At 51.3% G+C, this 18,590-nt stretch overlaps 1 protein-coding gene across 1 annotated transcript; it reads left to right on the top strand.

The window, feature by feature from the left end:
- Nucleotides 1-5,134: 5,134 nt before the first annotated feature.
- Nucleotides 5,135-17,829, top strand: NAGPA (N-acetylglucosamine-1-phosphodiester alpha-N-acetylglucosaminidase). The gene is made up of 11 exons (XM_059826613.1): nucleotides 5,135-5,256; nucleotides 5,605-6,090; nucleotides 10,342-10,481; nucleotides 11,040-11,148; nucleotides 11,512-11,640; nucleotides 12,513-12,721; nucleotides 13,880-13,927; nucleotides 14,295-14,423; nucleotides 15,616-15,747; nucleotides 15,953-16,013; nucleotides 16,672-17,829. Exons 1-11 carry the CDS (start codon nucleotides 5,135-5,137, stop codon nucleotides 16,892-16,894), a joined length of 1,788 nt encoding a protein of 595 aa, XP_059682596.1. The 3' UTR covers nucleotides 16,895-17,829.
- The last annotated feature ends 761 nt before the right edge of the window (nucleotides 17,830-18,590 follow it).

The following is an 18,590-nucleotide window of genomic DNA, read 5'->3' as shown; positions in this document are numbered from 1 at the left end:
CAGAATAAGCTCAATTTGGAAGCAATTCTAGGTAGCCTGAAATGCTACTGCAGGTAGCCTAGCACTGAGCCCACAGCCTGTTTTGATGCTGCTGAGAAACTCCTGTGCTTTGCTCGCTGCACTGAAGATGAAAAGACTATGGCATTTCAAAGGCAGGACTCCCTGACCCCAAGCTAAATGTTCCTCTAAAGACCACCATGCTCTAAAATACGAAATTAATTTTACTCTGTTTCGTACGTGCTCTGACATGTGAAATGTACACCTGCCTAACCTCATCTAATGTCAGCCCTTCGCCCCTTCATGCTAAGACTACAGCTAGCATGAGATAGAACCGTAGCACGTAATTTTTCCACCAAGCTTTCCAACCTCAACCTTCCTTCCCGAAGGGAAAATGGCGTGGAAAGACCCTTTTAAAAATGCTCCTTTCTCCACCCATAGCACCCTCTACCACTCCAAACACTGTACCCTTCTTTCAGTTGCTGCCTTTTAATCTCACTAGCTGCTTTTTATCCGCTTTTTTCATTTTCTTCCCACCCCAGAAATCCCTAAGGAAAGTCTGAAGGTAAAAAGAGGAGGAAATTTTTACCAACTTCCCAAAGACAGTTTCTCCTGACTGATTTGTATTGCCCTAGACATATTTTCAGACAGGTACAGGTATACGTTATAGAAATACATTTTTTACTTCCATCCAGTGTTACAGATACGGGCATAGAAGAGGAAGAAGGGAGGTAAGTTAATCAGAAAGAGAAGAGCCAGTATATACAGCTTGTAAGATTCCTGGTAAGTTCTCATAGGCAAATTCAAGTTAGTGATCACTAGACATGTTTTTCCACAACTAAAAATTTTCATATTACAGGAACAGAGTCAAATACTTGATAATTGTGTTCACACTGTCATTTTCAGAGCTGGGCTGAACTTCATGTTCAAGACCAAGGTGGAGCTAGTATTAGATCTAGACACCAGCATGCACGTTCCTTTCATGATATTCAGAAAAATATATGATAACAGAAAAAAAAGGGCAAGCTTGGCTGACCTCCACTGAGTCCACTGGAGAAGACTGAGGGGGGATCTTATTAACACTTATAAATACTGAAGGGGTGGGTGCCAGGAGGATGGGGCGTCTTTTTTCAGTGGTGCCCAGTGACAGGACGAGAGGTAACGGGCACAAACTCGGTCATAGGAAGTTCCATCTAAACATGAGGAGGAACTTCTTTCCTTTGAGGGTGGCAGAGCGCTGGAACAGGCTGCCCAGAGAGGTTGTGGAGTCTCCTTCTGTGGAGATATTCAAAACTCACCTGGACACATTCCTGTGCAATGTGCTCCGGGTGAACGTGCTCTGGCGGGGGGTTGGACTAGATGATCTCCAGAGGCCCCTTCCAACCCCTGTCATTCTGTGAGTCTGTGAGTGGAGAAAACAAAGATACTCTGATTTAGAACCTGACCTAGACTAAAACCTAGGTTACGTTTGGAGCTGCGTCTTCATACCAAAACCCAAGAGAGCTTAGCATCTGAGAGACACTCAGTCCAGTGCGGTCATAAGGTGGTTTGCCAGCACCTGCACATACATACACTGTAGAACCTGTATTTTGGGGAGATAAGTGTGTTTGTGACATGCTTGAAATTAAGACTGGTTATCTTTAATAACAAGTAGTTTTCTCCGTTAATGGGGAAATCTTGTGTCACTGCAAACAAACACTGAAATTTTGACAGTGCCCACTCTTCCCTCTTTGAGAAGTTCTAGAAAAACAAGTTACTTCTGCTCCATGCAGTACTTGATATTTGTGCAGTGGGAGGGGCTGCTTTAGAGAGGAAAGTAAATTGCAAAGTAAACGCACTATATAGAGAGGAAAGACTATTCGGTTTTCAAATACTGTTTTGTGCAGTGGTTTGTTTATTTTTTTCATTCCTGTTTGCATGAGCTTTCTGTTCCCTATGGATTTCCAAAGGCAGCTTTTGGCCTGTGGATTCTACACCCCAGGTTGTGACCCTGGCCTCTCTTGTAAACTATGGAAAAGACAGGGTGAGTTTGGGAATTGGGTGGAAGCTTTCTGATGAAACCTTTAGTACAGGATGTTCCCTGCGAAATGTTTAAGGGGTTTGAGCAAAAGACAAAGCACAATCCTGAATGAACTCCCAGAGAACTCTACTCACTGCTTTATGTAGAGCTGAGTTAGAGCATTAAAACCACGTTGTTAGTCCATCTTGGAGTCCCGTTTCAACGGGACAGCCTTGCTCCCAGCTCGAAACACAAGCAGGACACATGCAGCTCTCCACTGCTGAATGAAAAGTGGAGGCACAATAACCCATTTGCCAAGATCTTTTAATGCACTGGTTTGTGCTAAGCAAGTTTTCCAGTTTATTTCTGAAATAAAAGTGTATTTTTCCACCTGCAAAGTATCCAAGACAGCAGCACACTTACCTATACCAGGTACACTTATCCTGGGAGAGGTGAGGCATCACCCCCGCCTTTAGCACTGGCCGTGGAATACTGGCTTCTGCCACCTGCAATACAGCCGTGGGCGTGCGGCACCACAGCCCCGCTCCCCCCGTTCGCAGGGGGGATACCTGCCCTTGCATCACACATCATTTACAGAATCAAACGGCTGAAAGTGAGGAGACAACTAACTGAGCTCATCCTCAGCCTCACGCAGGCTGAACAGACATAAACACGTCAGGCAAAGGTAATGAACCATTCTACAGCGAGAATGGGGCTTTCCTAATGCTTCCTCCTTGAATTCCCCTCTCCCTCGCTCACCGAGTAGCTCGAGGAAATTGTGCGCAATGCAGCTCAGCAGTTGGCTTGATTTTTTTCCAATAAAAATATGAAACTTCTCTATCAAGCCGCTAATTTGCGCACAGGGAAAGAAAAGAAAGAGTTGAATTGTATCCCCCATCCTAAGACAGGAGCATCTACTGCCAGACAGCAGCAGCAGGTCTGCCCTCTGCATTCATAGATGTCAAAGTCCGTGTCAGAGCCATGCCTCCCAGGGAAAGAGAGGCTTGGATTTTAAGGTTAGCCCCATGAGCCTGGGAGCTGACTGCGCGCCTAAAAGATGTGCTTTACTCCCAAGATAAACAATCTGAAATTTCATTTCCGATATAACAACATGCTGGTAGTATTTTCCTCAGTGACAGGTACGACTCAGAGCAATGAAACGCTAAAACAACGTCCTGAAGTTAGCATTTACATCCCCCTAGCAACAAGCCCCCAAACCTTTATTGCTCTCTACGATTACCTGAAAGGGGGTTGTGGTGAGGTGGGTGTTGGTCTCTTCTCCCAAGTGACAAGCGACAGGACAAGAGGAAATGGCCTCAAGTTGCGCCAGGGGAGGTTCAGGCTGGGTATTAGGGAAAATGTCTTTCTGGAGAGAGTGGTGAAGCACTGGAAGAGGCTGCCCAGGGAGGTGGTGGAGTCACCATCCCTGGAGGTGTTCAAGGAACATATGGACGTGGCACTGTGGGACATGGTTTAGTGGGCATGGTGGGGTTGGGTTGGTGGTTGGACTTGATGATCTTACAGGTCTTTTCCAATCTTAATGATCCCGTGATTCTGTATGAAAACCCCTCCAATTAACTTTGTCTGCTATTTAAACTATTAAAATTTAGGAGAAAACCGAAGGGTGCCTGCTTTTACTGTTGCTTTTTGGGTGTTTATGCCTTTCCAAACAGCCTCTTTTGTTTGGTCAGTGCTAGAGCTGAAACTTGGCTGCAAATGCCACAAGCCAGCTGCTGAGGTCAAGAGAAAGAAATACGAAACTTAACCAGTGTTTGGAGCGGTCAGTATGGCTTGAGGAGCAGGACTAAGCACTTGACAAGGATAAATAACGCAGGTGCCCTTGCCACTGTTAACAAAGTAGTTCTTTGATTCAAAATAGAACTATGGAGATTAGAAAGAGAAGCATTTTTACTGAAAATGAGGGGTCTGGCATATAGTTCCTGGTTAGAAAAAATAATTACCTTATAGGCAGATATAGGAATGGAGGATTTGCTTTTTTAAGTCATGTATTTGACTTGGATATTTCTTGAAAGAGAAAATTCCCAGACTTGTAAACTAAGGCTCTCCAAGAGTTTTTGTCCTAACTCTGTTAGCCAAGGTGTACTGCAGGAGCCAAGCCACTGAAGTTACAGTTCGGAAAACCTAGAGCTGACTGAATACATCCACACCCCACCCCACCCCCCCAATTTAGTTATTTTTCCCTTCTGGAAAATGGACAAAATCCTAATCCTCCAAATGAGGATGATGAAGTTGTAGCGGCGGTAAGAGCCGTATTTACTTTGTGGTCTGTGAGACAACGTGTGAGAATCTGTCAGAGGTGGCGAGGAGAAAATGCCAGACCCTAAAGAGCAGGGAGTGCCTCCTCCCTGAGGCGAAAGCTAATTCAGACACCTCTGCCTCGTCCACACGCAGACAGGCCACAGCTTATTATTAAGAATCACAGAATCACTAAGGTGGGAAAAGACCTGTAAGATCATCAAGTCCAACCATCACCCGAACCCCACCATGCCCACTAAACCATGTCCCACAGTGCCACGTCCACACGTTCCTTCAACACCTCCAGGGATGGTGACTCCACCACCTCCCTGGGCAGCCTCTTCCAATGCTTCACCTCTCTCTCAGGAAAGACATTTTTCCTAATATCCAGCCTGAACCTCCCCTGGCACAACTCGAGGCCATTTCCTCTTGTCCTGTCACTTGTCACTTGGGAGAAGAGACCAACACCCACCTCACCACAACCCCCTTTCAGGCAGTTGGAGAGCGCGATGAGGTCTCCCCTCAGCCTCCTCTTCTCCAGACTGAACAACCCCAGCTCCCTCAGCCGCTCCTCATCAGACTTGTGCTCCAGACCCCTCACCAGCTCCATCGCCCTTCTCTGGACATGCTCCAGCACCTCAGTGTGAAACAACAGACTTTAAAAGTCCTCCTCTCCATCTTTCTAGTCGTAAATGTCGCCTGAGCACAGACCCGTACTACAAGCAGAGGGTGGCGGGCAGCGGCCCGGCCCGGCCCCGCCGTCCTCCCCTCAGCGCGGGGCGGCGGGAAACGGCGGGGTAGGGCCCGCGGGCGCTGGGGCTGCGCCACCGCCGGGCGGCAGAGGGCGCGCTACCAGCGCCCGCCCGCTGAGTGCCCGCCAAGATGGCGGCCTCCAGGGCAGCGGCGGCCGCGGGCGGGGGCCGCGGGCGGCGGCCGCCGGTGCCGGCGGTGGTGGCCGCCGCGCTGGCGGCGCTTGGCTGGCTGCAGGTGGCGCGCGGCGCCGGGTGAGTGTCCGCGCGGGCGCCCGGGGCGGTGCCAGCCCTGCCGTGCCGGTACGGCAGGACCCCGCGGCTCCCTCACGGGCCGGTCGCGCCGCTCCTCCCCTGGAGCTCTGGCCCGGTGCCCCGAAGTCGGCTTGGTGGTGCGGGTACTAAGCAGGCCAGCCCCCCCTTAAGCCGGGGTGGGTTACGCGGTACCGGGTACACCGGGTGCAGGGGAGAGGCGGCTCCCGGGATGCGGGTGAGGCCTTCCTCGCCCGCCGCCGCGGGCCCGGCAGCTCTCGTCGCCCCGCGGACGGCTGCAGAGAGGCTCTGCCGGAGCAGCCTTGGGGCAACGGGATCCTCTCGTTGCAGGAACCCCCTCAGCGACCCTCTACTACAGCCGTATTTCCCCTCCCGGCACGGCCCTCCCCACCACCACAGGCACGTCAGGGACTGTCAGCCCCTCAGGTACGGCAACGTAACGCACGAAGCTTGGCCCAGCGACAACAGGACGGGTGGCCCGGTGGCTACCACCAGAACGTTTGTTTCTTACATCCCCTCGGGGGACAAGGACCGCAAGGTGGTCTACGGCCACTTCACTTTCGTGAGGAACCCCCTGAGGACCTTCTCTGTGCTAGAGCCGGGCGGTGCGGGAGGCTGCCAGGCACGCCGCAGAGCCCCCGTGGAAGAGACCGCGAAGCTCGGGAAGTGTCTGGTGGCCCAGAACGGTGGGTACTTTGACATGGGAACCGGAGAGTGCCTTGGGAACGTTGTGAGCGATGGAAAGCTGGTGAGAAACTCTGGAGGTCTGCAAAATGCTCAGTTCGGCATCCGGAAGGATGGCACCATGGTATTTGGGTAAGAACTTGGGGGGTGTTGGGAGAGCGCGCTCTCCTCCCTGAAGACCGGTCGGAATCACGGAGGCAGGAAGCACTGCCCAGGCACTGCCTCCTCAGCCTCTCCCACTTACAGCATGAGGATGCTTGGAACACTTAAATTAGGGCTGGCCTACCTGTAACCCCATTGAGCTATCCCTGGCCATTGGCTTTTTTCCCCTAGGATCAAGAGAAGCTGGATAGATTACCCTGATGACCTTTAGCTGCTTAGGTTCCTGTCTCTCCTCTCCCAACACGCAGCAGGTACACTTGATTATGGTAGAAGGGCAAGAGGTCTCTGTCCTCACCACAGAGGAGAGGCGGAATGGACTACATAACTGCTTTGGCTACAGCACAGAAACGTTGGGGTTGGAAGGGGCCTCTGGAGGTGCCTCGTCCAACACTCTGCTCAGCGCAGGGTAAGCTGGAGCAGGTTGCTCAGGGCCACGTTCACTTGGGTTTTGAACATCTCCTAGGATGGGTTTTGAACATCTCCTAGGATGGAGACTCCACAACCCCTCTGGGCAAACCTGTTTCTGTGATTGATCACCCTGTACAGTAAAAAAGTTTGTCTTAAGTTGAGTTACTTACCGTTAAGTAGAAATCCAGGCATTTCCTGGATTGCCTGTGCTCCACTGTGTTGCCCTTTCAGCAGATGGTTAAAGTTCCCTGTAAGTGCCAGGGCCTGGAAACATGAAGCTTTTTCCAGTTTCCTGAAGATCTTATCTCCCATTTCCCGACCAGGCAGCCTGTGGCAGACACCCACCATGATGCACCCACATTGATCTGCCAGAGCTCTAATCCTAACCCGTGAGCCCTCAGCTAGCTGGTGCTCAGTGCCCAGACAGAGCTCCAGGCATTCCAGCTGCTCTCTCATGTAAAGGGCAACTGCTCCCCACTTCTCCCACCACATTCCCTGGGTACAGACTCTTCCTAAAGAGCCGGTATCCATCCATTGCAGCACTCCAGTCACACACAGTAGCCTGCCACGTCTGCACGATCCCAGTGAGGTTGTAGCCCTGCAGCTGTGCAGACCTCTGATTCCTCCTATTTGTGCCTATATTGCTTGCATTACTGTACAACTTCACATAGGCACCCACTCCCATTTTCCAGGAAGGAGGTGAGAGCTTCCCCCTAAGTCCTCTCACCATTTGCTTATATGTGTGCATATGGTCAAGATCCCCTTTTGTTTATACTTTGTTGTTTCAAGTTCTTATGCCCATGTCACCCTGCAACCTTCGCTTGCCAGCCTGGTCTACCACTTCCTTACTTGACTATGGGTGATCGTCTCCCTCCTGTGTCATTCCTGGCCTAAAGTTCTCCTCAACAGGTCGCCTATTTACAGAAGTTACTTTTGCCTCACTTGGTCAGGGCCTCATTCCTCAGAGAGGGTTCTGTCCTTGTAAGAGCCAAATTCCTGTTGTCAACACCAGCTGTACTACTGCATATTGACCCACAGAATCCATCCACTGCTTCTCAAGCCCTTCTTCCTCACCAGCAGGATTGAGGAGAGGACCACCTGGGCCACCCTTGGCTATCACCCCCAAAGCCATGCAGTCGCTCTTGATACATTCCTGGTTTCCCCTGGCAGGCCTGTTGGTGCCCGTGTGGAAGAGCAGCAGCGGGTAATAGTCTGGGGACTGGAGAAGCCTCAGCAGTCTCCCCACACCATCCTAGATCTGACCCCCCAGCACACCTCCCTAGACAGGTTAGTAGGTGGGGGCTCTGTCCCCCACAGCAGGGAGCTTTCCCTTGTCACTCACCCACCTCCTCTGGTGCTGCTGTGGGGTTCGGGTCTAGCTGGCACAGATGCATCATTTCACAGAGCTCCCAGCCCCTTGCCTGCTGCCAGGGCACTGAACCTGGGTGGAGGAAGAGCTCCCTCCTGGTGCCAGAGCTCACAGACTTCCAGTCTTCATCATCACAGGATTTGCCACCCCAGTGAGCAGATCCTGGGTGCTCCTTCTGGGCATTATGGGGTTCAGAGTTTTGTTTCTGAAAGCTGTTAGGGAACATCTGTCCATCTTTTTCTCATCATCCCTGCTGCTGTGTGGCATGCAGACAACCTCCTCCTGTAGCTCCTTGTCTCGGCAGCGTAGCTCCTCAGCCAGCACACACCAGGACGCTGTTTCCCTTGGCCCCAGCTTCCGCAAGAGGCACCAGGTTTCCCGGTAGCCTGAGCGCTGCCTTCTCCCTCCACAGCTCTGGCTGAATCGAGGTGTCTGCTGTGCTGGCAGTAGTTGTAGAAGTTGGTGCTGGAGGCTGTGCCCTGTGGTGTGTCACCACAGCTGACCACAGACACAGTTCTCTGCAGAGTTTCCAGCTCCCCACTACACAAGCCACAGCATCTCTTGGCTGCTGGGAGCTGTGGTCTCAGCCTGGCGGTTACATAGGCCTCTTCCTGGCACCAGGTGAGAGGGTGCATGACACTCCCTAATCAGCTGGAGCCAAAAGCTCAAAGCACCCTTTAATGAGGAATAGCTGACAGAGGGGCTGTTAGGGCTTGCTGGAAGTAAAGGCACCTGGTAGCTACCTTTCCCCAGCAGCAGCAGGCACCCTAAAGGTCCTAGAAGGGTTCCCAGAGGTCCTTCTGATGGTCTCAGAAGATAGAGAAGCAGTCTGGAAGCTGCTGCATCCGTTGGCTGCATTCTCCACCTTTCTGTTAGCCCACTCCCACGTGCTGTCAGACCTCAGCAAGGGTCCCTGCAAAGCCAAACTGGCTGTACCAAGCCGGGGCTTTAGCGTGCAGCCATTCCCTGACAGCCCTGAGAACCACGGCCTTTATTTACCTGGCAGAGGGGCTGGTGGAGTTGGTGACATGTCCACTTTAGTGAGGGGGCTTCTGCCGAGGAGACCAACAGCAACTGCACGGTCACTGTTGAGTCCTTAATCTCAGCGCTGCCCTGCTTCTCTCCTCCTCTGGCAGGATTTCTTGTGTTAAATGCAGTCATGGCACTGTGTGAGTTGTTGTTTGCTTGGTGTCTTTGCGCCTTCCAAAACATGACACTAGAAATAGTTTTGGTGTAAATAATTTGGTCCATCAGGGCAGTGGGGAAAAGTAATTTGCGCTTGTCCCTTTCACACTGTGTCATGATCAGCAGGACGGTGCACCAGGGCACGTTGTTACCCCCCACCTAGCAAAGATGCTGCCTCTACCACCTAGGCTGGTGATGGATAATTGCAGGCTTTAAAAGCCGACAGTTGATTAGTCTGTGCTCCAGCTGTGGTGCAATTTGATCCATTTTCAGCTGTGTTCATTTTGTCTGCGTGTTCCCTTCCCATTGGCAAAGGGATTTCTTTTTGCATGTTTTCCATTCAGGTATTTTCAATTACACTTTTCTACAAAAGCATGAAGCTTTGTTCGGCTGCAATCACGGATACTAAAAATCTAAAAGTTGAGGATCCAGCTCCCACAAGACATGTCTGGAGCACGCAGAGCAATCAGTTTTAAACCAAAAACCACAGGCGGAGCTTACAGCGAAAGCACAGCTGTTCAGCCCCAACCTTTGCTGCTGTCCTCTCCTGCCAGTTGCAAACATCACCTAGCGTCAGGTTCTGATGAGGTGGCTGTTACTCGGCACCCTAATTCTTGAGAGAAGAATATCCCTCGGGAAGCACCCCACAGTGACACACAATGCCCAGTCATGGAAATGGTCGCTGAACGGTCCTTTTACTGTCTGACTGTTCAGTGAAAGGTTTTGTCGTCTGGAAGAGGAAGCTTTTTCCCAGACGGAAGGGAGCAGGCAGCGTCCAGCAGTGTCTTCCCCTCAGCGCAGCTGTAGGCAGGCTGGATGCTGTTGCCAAAAACCCTCTCAAATCTGTTTGGTGTCACTCTTTTGCAGAATGGAAGCTGACAGACAGGAAGATGTTACAGCTGCTTCCACAGATCCCTGAGTATTTGGCAATGGCTCTGCCCTCATGTTCTGCCAGATGCTTTCTGCCCTTATTATCCTGGCTCAGGGCCACTGGCCACGTTGTTGGCAGGAGCTGTTTCATGCACAGTGGCCTGGGACCATCACTAACAGTGGTTTTGTGCAGAATAGCGGAGAACAGGGTCCGCTCTGGCTGCTAAAGTGATGTTCCGCACTGCTTGGCCTCCAGTTTTGGACGTACCTAGCCTTCATTCAGCCACCTTCTCCCTTTCTCCCTGCTCTGGAGCCTGCTGGCAGCAGAAGAGGCTTTTACGTGACACTGCTGTGCCTATGGGTAACCCCTCCTGCTCTCTCTTTCCTAGTTACCTGTCTGAGGAAGATGTCTTGGATGAAGCAAACCCTTTTGTGCAGCTTGTGAGTGGGGTAGTTTGGCTCCTAAGAGATGGAGAAGTGTACATCAGTCAGAGTCAAATGGCTGAGTGTGGTGACGTTCAAACCACAGGTAAATATTGTAAAGCCTAGTTTCAGCCTGGATATAGATTGTCCTTCTGATGGGGCTGTTGGAAGGAGGGGGTAGCAGTGGAAACTGTTGTCTAGTTGCAGTTTGCTACTCACTTAAGAGGTGCATATTTCTTCTGTGCTACTTTGCCCCGAGTCTGCGGCAAGTGCACTACAAGGAATAGGCTGCCTGCAAGATGAGGCTGCGCTCGCCTGTTCAGGGTTGTTGAATAGAATTTGCTGAGGACTGTGAATAGTGGTGGCGTGATTGGTATTAATACTTGCCCAGAGAAACTCGAAGCAGATGCCTCTTAAAGGAGTTTAAAACTGCGGGCTTGTGAGTCCCCTTCTTTGTCCCTGTGACAGACAAAAACTTAACAAGAGTGCTTCTGGAAATGTTACTCCTAGATGGGCTTGGATGAACAAGAGGAACCGGGGCTCCGTTCTCATTGTGTTTCAGTTTAGACGAGCTCCTTGCTGCGAGCTATTTTGCAGACAGATGTGTCTAAACAGCCAGTTCTGTCACCCAGCTGGTGCCTGAATTATTCCCTCTCCTGCACAGGAACCTTCAACAAGTTCATCAACGTGATATCGGCCAGGACTGCGGTTGGACACGACAGTCAGGGGCAGCTGGTCTTGGTTCATGTGGATGGACAGACAGAATCCAGAGGGTGAGGCCAAGGTTGTGGTAAGCCCTTGGGGCAAGTGCAAGATCGGTCTTTAAATTCTGACACTGAAACTGGAGGGACTCTGCAGCTGCTGTAATAAGTTTTAAGGCAGAGACTCACAGAGCTAAAGAGGTCAGTTGGAGACAGTGCTTAACAGTTTGTGGTGGAAGAAAGGCAGAGCCAGAAAAGGCTCTGAAAAAGGCAGAGCCAGAAAAAGGCTAAGGCAGCCTCCAGGCAGCGAGTCAGCGTACCTGGGATGGGAGAGCTTCCCCCTTCCGCTGAGGAGAGGGTCCCCGATTCTAGTGCAGCAGTTTCATTGAAGTCAAATAGCATGAATGAGCAACAAACAACTGTTTGCTTTTGCAGGGTCAACCTCTGGGAAATGGCTGAATTTCTGAAGCAGCAGGGAATCATCAATGCTATCAACCTGGATGGTGGAGGGTCTGCAACGCTGGTCTTAAATGGGACCCTCGCAAGCTACCCGTCTGAGCACTGGTAGGTGCTGGCTGCACGTGCCCAGGGCTGCACAAGTGACCGCGCAGCTCCCGTTAGCGTGCAGAGCTCAGTCCTACCCCTCTGCTCTGCGAGGGAGGCGGTCTGCATTGCTGGGAGATCACAGCGTAGAGGCAAGTGACAGGTTTTGAGGGGGAGAGTGACACTAAAATTTAAAGCCATTTAGTGACTACATATTTTTTCCACTTAGTCATCTGGGATTAAAGTTTAGCTGTTTTCAGACACGCAGCAAAGCTGTTGGGCATGACTGAGTGGCCTGATGTGGCATTCAGATATGTAAGCATCTCTCAGACTGGGAGATTTAGAGCTGCACATTCACAGGAATTAGCAGAGATCTGTCAACAGCTTATTATTGTGGAAGTGAAACACTGACTTGGAGACCCTGCCCTGCCTCACATGAGGGATCCTAAAGAATATTTTACTTTACATGTAGCTTTTTAGTCATTTCTGACTGTAAACATGAAGGGATTTAAAATTCAGTTTGCCAGATTTACAATTCAGTTGAAAGCCAAGCGTTGCTTTCACTGCAATGTCACTTATAAGAAAGCAAATAATATTCAAGAAAAGGCGTGTTGAACGCCAAAGTTAGGGAAGCTGAGACTGCTTAAAGGGAGACTTTACTTGGCTGTTGCTTTCTGGAATTCCTCAGAAAGGACTCCTATCTAATGGAAGTTAACACTTAGTTAAAACACTGACTCAAGTCTAGTTTTATGTTTATATTTTCCCTTTATTAATGGTCTCATTTGCCAATGTGAATCAGGATGAAAATGTGTGGATTTTATCAACTGGTTTCACGTAGGGCTGGGAGCAGCACAGTGCTTGCATGCCTTACGGGACCCGTCTTCTGTCCCCAGCTCCTTTGACAACATGTGGCGTTGCCCTCGGAGCATCTCGACCATCATGTGTATCCACGAGCCTGCCTGCGAGCCTGCAAACTGCAGCGGTCACGGGGACTGCGTGCAAGGGGAGTGCCGCTGCACTGGGGACTTCTGGAGAGGCCCAGCCTGCGACGTCTTGGACTGTGGCCCTTCCAACTGCAGCCTGCATGGCATCTGCACCGGCTGTGAGTCACTGTGGTGCGCCGAGGAGGCCTCCAACACGGAGATGCCAGTGGGCGCCTGGGGGTAGCTCTGGGGGAAGCACGGACCTGGGCAGTATGTACATGGGGAATATCGCTTACCTGCCCATGAGGCACCACGGTGGGGCCTCAGCGCATCACTGTGTGCGGTCCTGGCTGGTCCATGGAAGTCCTTTCCCACCCTGGTGTGAAGGAGCGTAGCTCACGTGAACCGGCACCAGCAGTAGCCGCTTCCTTCGCCGCAGAGAGCAGCGCTCTTCGGAGAGGCTTCCCAGCCGCGGGAGCCCAGCCTTTCAGGGCCGCCGGTGCTGATTGTCTGGCCAGCCCATGCCCTGGCTCTGGAAGCCAGCTGGTGCTGTGTGCCTCAGCCCTTCTCTTACCTTCTGGGTGTATGGAGCTGCTCTCCCCCTTCCCTCCAGCATCTGAGGCAGCAGTAGAGATGGTCAGAACACGTTGCCTTTAGGAGACAGCAGCAGGGCTATGCTGGGACTCAGATCTGGAAACTGGACCTGTAATAGGTCTTGACTTCCAACTCCGTGTCCGAGTTTCCCTTTCTGCCCCCCTGGGGTTGCGCTCCTGGTTTGTTTGTAAATCTGCTGAGGGGAGGGGCACTGTATTATGCTCTATGACAAAGCAGCTGAGTTCTGCCACCTCTCCTTATTGTTACTTCTTTACTTGACTCTCCTGCTTCATGATTTTTACCAGCGCAATTGCAACTCTTCGTGAAGTTGTTTTGAATCTAGGGACTGTGTAATACACACCCCCAGCTTCTGCTCTTCTGTGCCTGCTCAATCCTGTTTTCCTGTTTCTTTGCTACCTCTCTGATTCAATTCACAGCCAAGTTTGCACCAGTGAAGTGACTGGGCAGAGCTCAGTAGGTACAGGTGCTGCTAATAGTTGACCCAGAGTTAATCTCTCAAAATTCAGGCAGCAGGAGGTTCTGCTGTGTTTGGCAGCTGTAGCAGGTGGGTGTTTGAACCTAATCTGTGCGTGAGTTCAGGATTCCCCTTCTCTGGGTTCCCTGGCAGAGGCAGGGAAAGTTAAGCAGACATACCAAGAAGCAGAGGCTCCTAATTTTGAGTTCCTGCTATTTCTAAGTCTTTCTCTGTTGTTGTTAACGCCTGTTTGTGTGTGTTTGCGCAGCTGGATGCCTGTGTGATGCTGGCTGGATCGGCAGCAACTGCAGCGAAGGTAATGCCAACTTCCACTCTGCTCCACTTCTTCATAGCCAGCAAGAGGATAGTGTGAACCACTTCCTAACAGCTGGCTGCCTGCAGTGATGGGGAGGTCCCGCTAATATTCTTTTCCAAGAGGGAGCAATGAAGGAAAAGGCTACACAGTGTTCTCTTTTTTTTGTCAGTGTGAGTTTAATTACAGCCTGAGCATCTTAAGTTTGGCTTGGTGTGAAGCACTTTAAGCCCTTGCTCAAGGCACAGACTCAGTTCCTGTTCTCTGAGCAGCCGCCTGTGCCATTGAATGCTCCGTGGGTATAAGCATGGGCTGGGATTGCTGCCTTTGTAACGAGGGCCCTGATGAGGTCTCTGCTTGTCTCTTGTAGCTTGCGCGAGCGGTTTCTACGGCACCGCTTGCACCCAGAAATGCCAGTGCCAGAATGGTGGCTCGTGTGACCCCGTGCACGGAGCCTGCTCCTGCCCGGCTGGCTACTATGGCACCAGCTGTGATCAAGGTAAGGGCTGCTCCGAACAACAGTCTGGGCTGGGGAAGAGGCTTTTGTGTCACATCTGAGCCACCTCTTGTAAGCAAAGCAAGTGTGAGGTCTGCCAGGCAGGCTCAGGCCTGAACGTCACAGCTGGAGCATAACCTGCCAGCTCCCAGGTCTTAAGGGCTTGCCTGCTCTACCCAAATTGGCTAAAAAGAAAAGGAGGGAGCAGAGCGGAAAGAGGAGCTTTCTTCATCATTAGAAAATTGGGGATTCCCGTTTAGTCTCTTCCCCGAAGAACTGCATGGCTTTCCCAAAGCTCGTGAGGGCAGAACATGAATACTTGAACATCCTTCGCTTGAGGGTGTTGCACCAGGCCCTGCCTGCAGCTGGGGCTTCAGGCGATCCGAGTCAGTGACTCTGAAATGCTCCAGAGGGCTGTTCTGGCTTCTTACAGCCTTCGAACTCTGGCTGCGTAGGTGCTCATGCTATCAGAGCTAGCGATGGTCTCAATTGTGTAACCACTCCAGCTTTTCTGAAATGCTCGAGGCCCCCGTGTATCTGACTGAACAGCCTGCTCTGGTGACACGACAAGTTAATTACAGCGCGGGTGTAAACTTCTTGTGTGCGTGGTTACGTTAGTGGTGCGTTGTTCCCAGCCTAGGAACACTCAGCCAGCCCCATCCCTGTTTTACAAAAACTTCTCCTTGACATAAGCAAAAATAACAGCAGTTAACTCACAGTTTGGTGCTTTCAGGCTGCTGGAGGAAGCAGGGCGGGCAGGCAGAACAGCTTCATCAGGCTGCAGGAAGCCTGGGGCCCTGCCCGCTCAGCACAGCCGCAGAGCCCACCGCATGCTTGTACTCACACACGAGTACTTGCTTCCCTTTAGGAATCGGCCGCTGATGCCCCCCTCCGCCTTTGCTGCCGAGCCAAGCAGCAGGGCCGTAGCTGAGATGTGGCAGGGAGAAAAACACGTGAGAAGCAACAAGGCCAGAGACTGCTGTGGTGGTGGAAGCTACACGAATACCTCAGTCAGATGTAGGTGAGGTTCGAGCCTCTCCTAAAGCTCCGAGTGTGCCCGTCTTTCCTAGCACGGAGCTGGTGCAGCTGGGGAAACGGGGACGGTCGAGCTGGGGGAGCCGCAGTGATGGACCGGATGGTTTCAAAGCACGCAGAGCTTTAACAGTGACCGACTTCTTTGTAATCGATTCTCTAGAGTGTCCCCTGGGCTGGTATGGGCCGAACTGCCAGAAACCATGTGCATGTGAACACATGTGTCCCTGTGACCGGGAGACAGGCAGCTGCAACGTCACCTATGAATTGGCAGTACAGGACCAGTTCAACAAAGGTAGCTCTGGTTACAGTGGCTGTGGGGTTGGGTTTTTTTTTAAAAAAAAAAAAAAAAAGTTGGAAGAGCAGCTTTGGTGCATAATGTTCTGTTTGCTTAGTTATCAGCTCTAGCTGGCTGTCATCTTACCTAAGCTTGCTCTTTTTCAGTGGAATTTTACATGCTCCCCCCAACACTGCTTTTCTGCCCTCTATATGTTTTCCAGCTGAGCGGTGTTTGGCTTCCCGGAGTAAGGGAAGGAGCAAAGAAAAATTCTCTCTGTCAGAGTAAGTGTGTAATGCTCATCATATATGTCTATACATACACACTGAGTCCACGCCATCGGTTGCTCACTGGTGGAGCTCCTCACACCATCTCGTGGGTGCCAGGGCGGTGTCTCAGACCTGCTGCTTCGCTGCCCGAAGCAGCCGTGTTCCGGCTTCATTATATCACCTACAGCTCTCACGCTGGGAACGATAAGGATAGGGAAGGCAAGGTGATTAAAAACTCACTTGTAAGTCAAGTGCTGAGCTGAAGCCCACATCAGCGACAGTTCCTGCTACGAGCCTGGCGCTCTGCAGCTTACAGTTAACCCAGAGCCACCTTCCCTCTCCCGCTGGTGCGCTGTGCGTGCAACAGACAGACAAGGACAGTTCCAACACCAGAGCACGGCTTCTGCTGTATCGGTGAAGGTACAGTCGCTCTGCGGGCACAGCTGGTCACTCGTTAACTGAGTGGAAGGCTAAACCCAGCCATTTGCTCTGGCTGCCAGAGCAGCCCTTCGGAGGCTTTCACAGAGCATGTTCTCACCCGCCTGAGAGCAGAACCGCAAGCTTACGATGACAGAGGAGGGAGTACAAACCTTCAGAAGTCATTTGCACACTGGGAACATGTGAAAGCAGGTCGAGATATGTTGCTTACCTGGATTTTTCTTCTGTCTGACAGAAAAACCTGGATCTCCATGACCTCTCTCTTGGTTCTGCTTCTGGTGATTAGTGCCATGGGAAACGTAGGCCTTTTTCTCAAGGCCAGGTCAGAGAGGCACCACGAGAGCGGTGACTATCTCTACCACCCCCTGAGGGAGATGAACGGAGAAGCCAGCCATACCTCCACATCTGCTGCCTGCGAGACAGAAGATACTCAGGACCAAAGCCAGGCACTGCTTTAGAGCCCCGGATGAGAAGCGAGGAGGTATTTTACTTTGCACCTTGGCCTGCGCCGCTCAGCACTGACTGCCACAGAGGCAGTCAGTAAACTGACAGTCTAAAACTGCTGATGAACCCCACAGCAGCAGCAAGATACCTCAGCCCAAGAAACTCCCTTGTTTCTGGCCCAGCCCTGCTGAGAATGCAGCCAGGTCCCCTCCCTTCCTCTGCTGCTCCAGCTGGAGCAAACAAGACGGCGTAATTACTTGCCACAGGAGGATGCAGGGCACAAGCCACGGGGCCAGCTTCCACACACCCAGGCGGGTAAGGGAATTCCACTGCTGCAGCAGGGGAGGGAGTGGGCCTGTTCCCTCCAATACTTGAGGGAAGCAGGTGAGGGATGTAACCCAGAGGCACTTCATAAAGGTCCCTTCTCACCTGAGCAGCAGTGAGTATTTTTAAGATGGGAGATAAATTGCCTCTAGCATAAAGCCAGGCTTAAGGATTGTGTAGTCTGTAACTGTCTGCCCTTCCCTGGTAAGCTCAGAGTTTTATCAGAAAACTGAAAAAAAGTTGTTTTAAGATGTTGAAAGAGGTGCAGCACACAATGAAACCACAGCATTCTTTCTTCTGGCCACAGCAGGAGGCGCAAAGGCTGACACCCAGGGTTGGGGCTGTCTTGCACCTGACTTTCTTCACCTGGCTTGTGTTGACTGCAGGGCCAGAGTGTTTTCTTACTGAATCCTTAGTCCTAGGAGCAGTCTAAGAGGTGCTTGATGAGCACTGCATTTTTGCTACAGTACAGCAACATAAAAAGCCTTGTTAGGTCAAAAATGTCATTCTCTTGTACCTCCCAGAAGCCGGCATGCTCTGCCTGGCTGCGTGGGCTGCCACCGAGGGACCGCGGCCTGGAGCTCTCCCACCCGGGGAAGGGGAGAGACAGCAGCAGCCTGGCCGGGTCAGCGTGACGCGAGTGAGCCACGGGCCTGCGCTCGCCCTACCCCAGCCTGAGCAGGCTGTGCTGCCCTCGGCTAGTGGCCCTCGCTCACTGCCGCTGGAACTGCCCTTCCCTCGTCAGAGGGGACGATGGCCAGCAGCGAGCTGGGACCATGGTCAGTAAGTAAGTACTTCAAGCAACCCAGGATCCCAAACATCTCAGCTGGAAATCAGCCACTTTACTAGAATACATCCTTGCACAATGCATTTTTAAAAAAAAAAAAAAACCACACAACACAACATATTTGAGTTTGCTTCTGTGTGAGGGAAAACTAGCCTTTGATGTGCTACTTTAATGCTGCAGAGGGGGGTTAAAGCCTGCCTGAGCCTGAAGATTAACGTTTTTACGCACTCCGTTTTTCTCTCTCCAAGTAAAGGGTATGTAATTTCTGTGCCGCTGTTGGCATCAAATCAACCTGTAAATGGAAGATTCTATTTTTCTATTATTTACAGAAGACTATTTGAAACTTGAATAAAGTCTATTAGTAATAACTGCCTGAAACTTGAATTCTTAATACGCGGTTGCAGAAGGAAGGCGCGATCCTTTCCCGGTTAATCTCAGTTGGCCATTCAAACCCTCTTTATTTCAGATAACCAACTGCATTGCAGGATGATGTGTTGTACCAACCTACTCTGTGGTGCGAAAATAAACAAAAAATGCTGGTTCTACAGGAAAAAATTAACATTTTCGTTAAAAAGTAGGAATAACTGAGTACAAGCAAG

The sequence above is a fragment of the Gavia stellata genome, chromosome 18 (genome assembly GCF_030936135.1).
Source record: "Gavia stellata isolate bGavSte3 chromosome 18, bGavSte3.hap2, whole genome shotgun sequence".
Lineage (NCBI taxonomy): Eukaryota > Metazoa > Chordata > Aves > Gaviiformes > Gaviidae > Gavia > Gavia stellata.
Note: the sequence above shows the minus strand (reverse complement) of the source record. Positions and strands in the feature narration are given on the sequence as shown.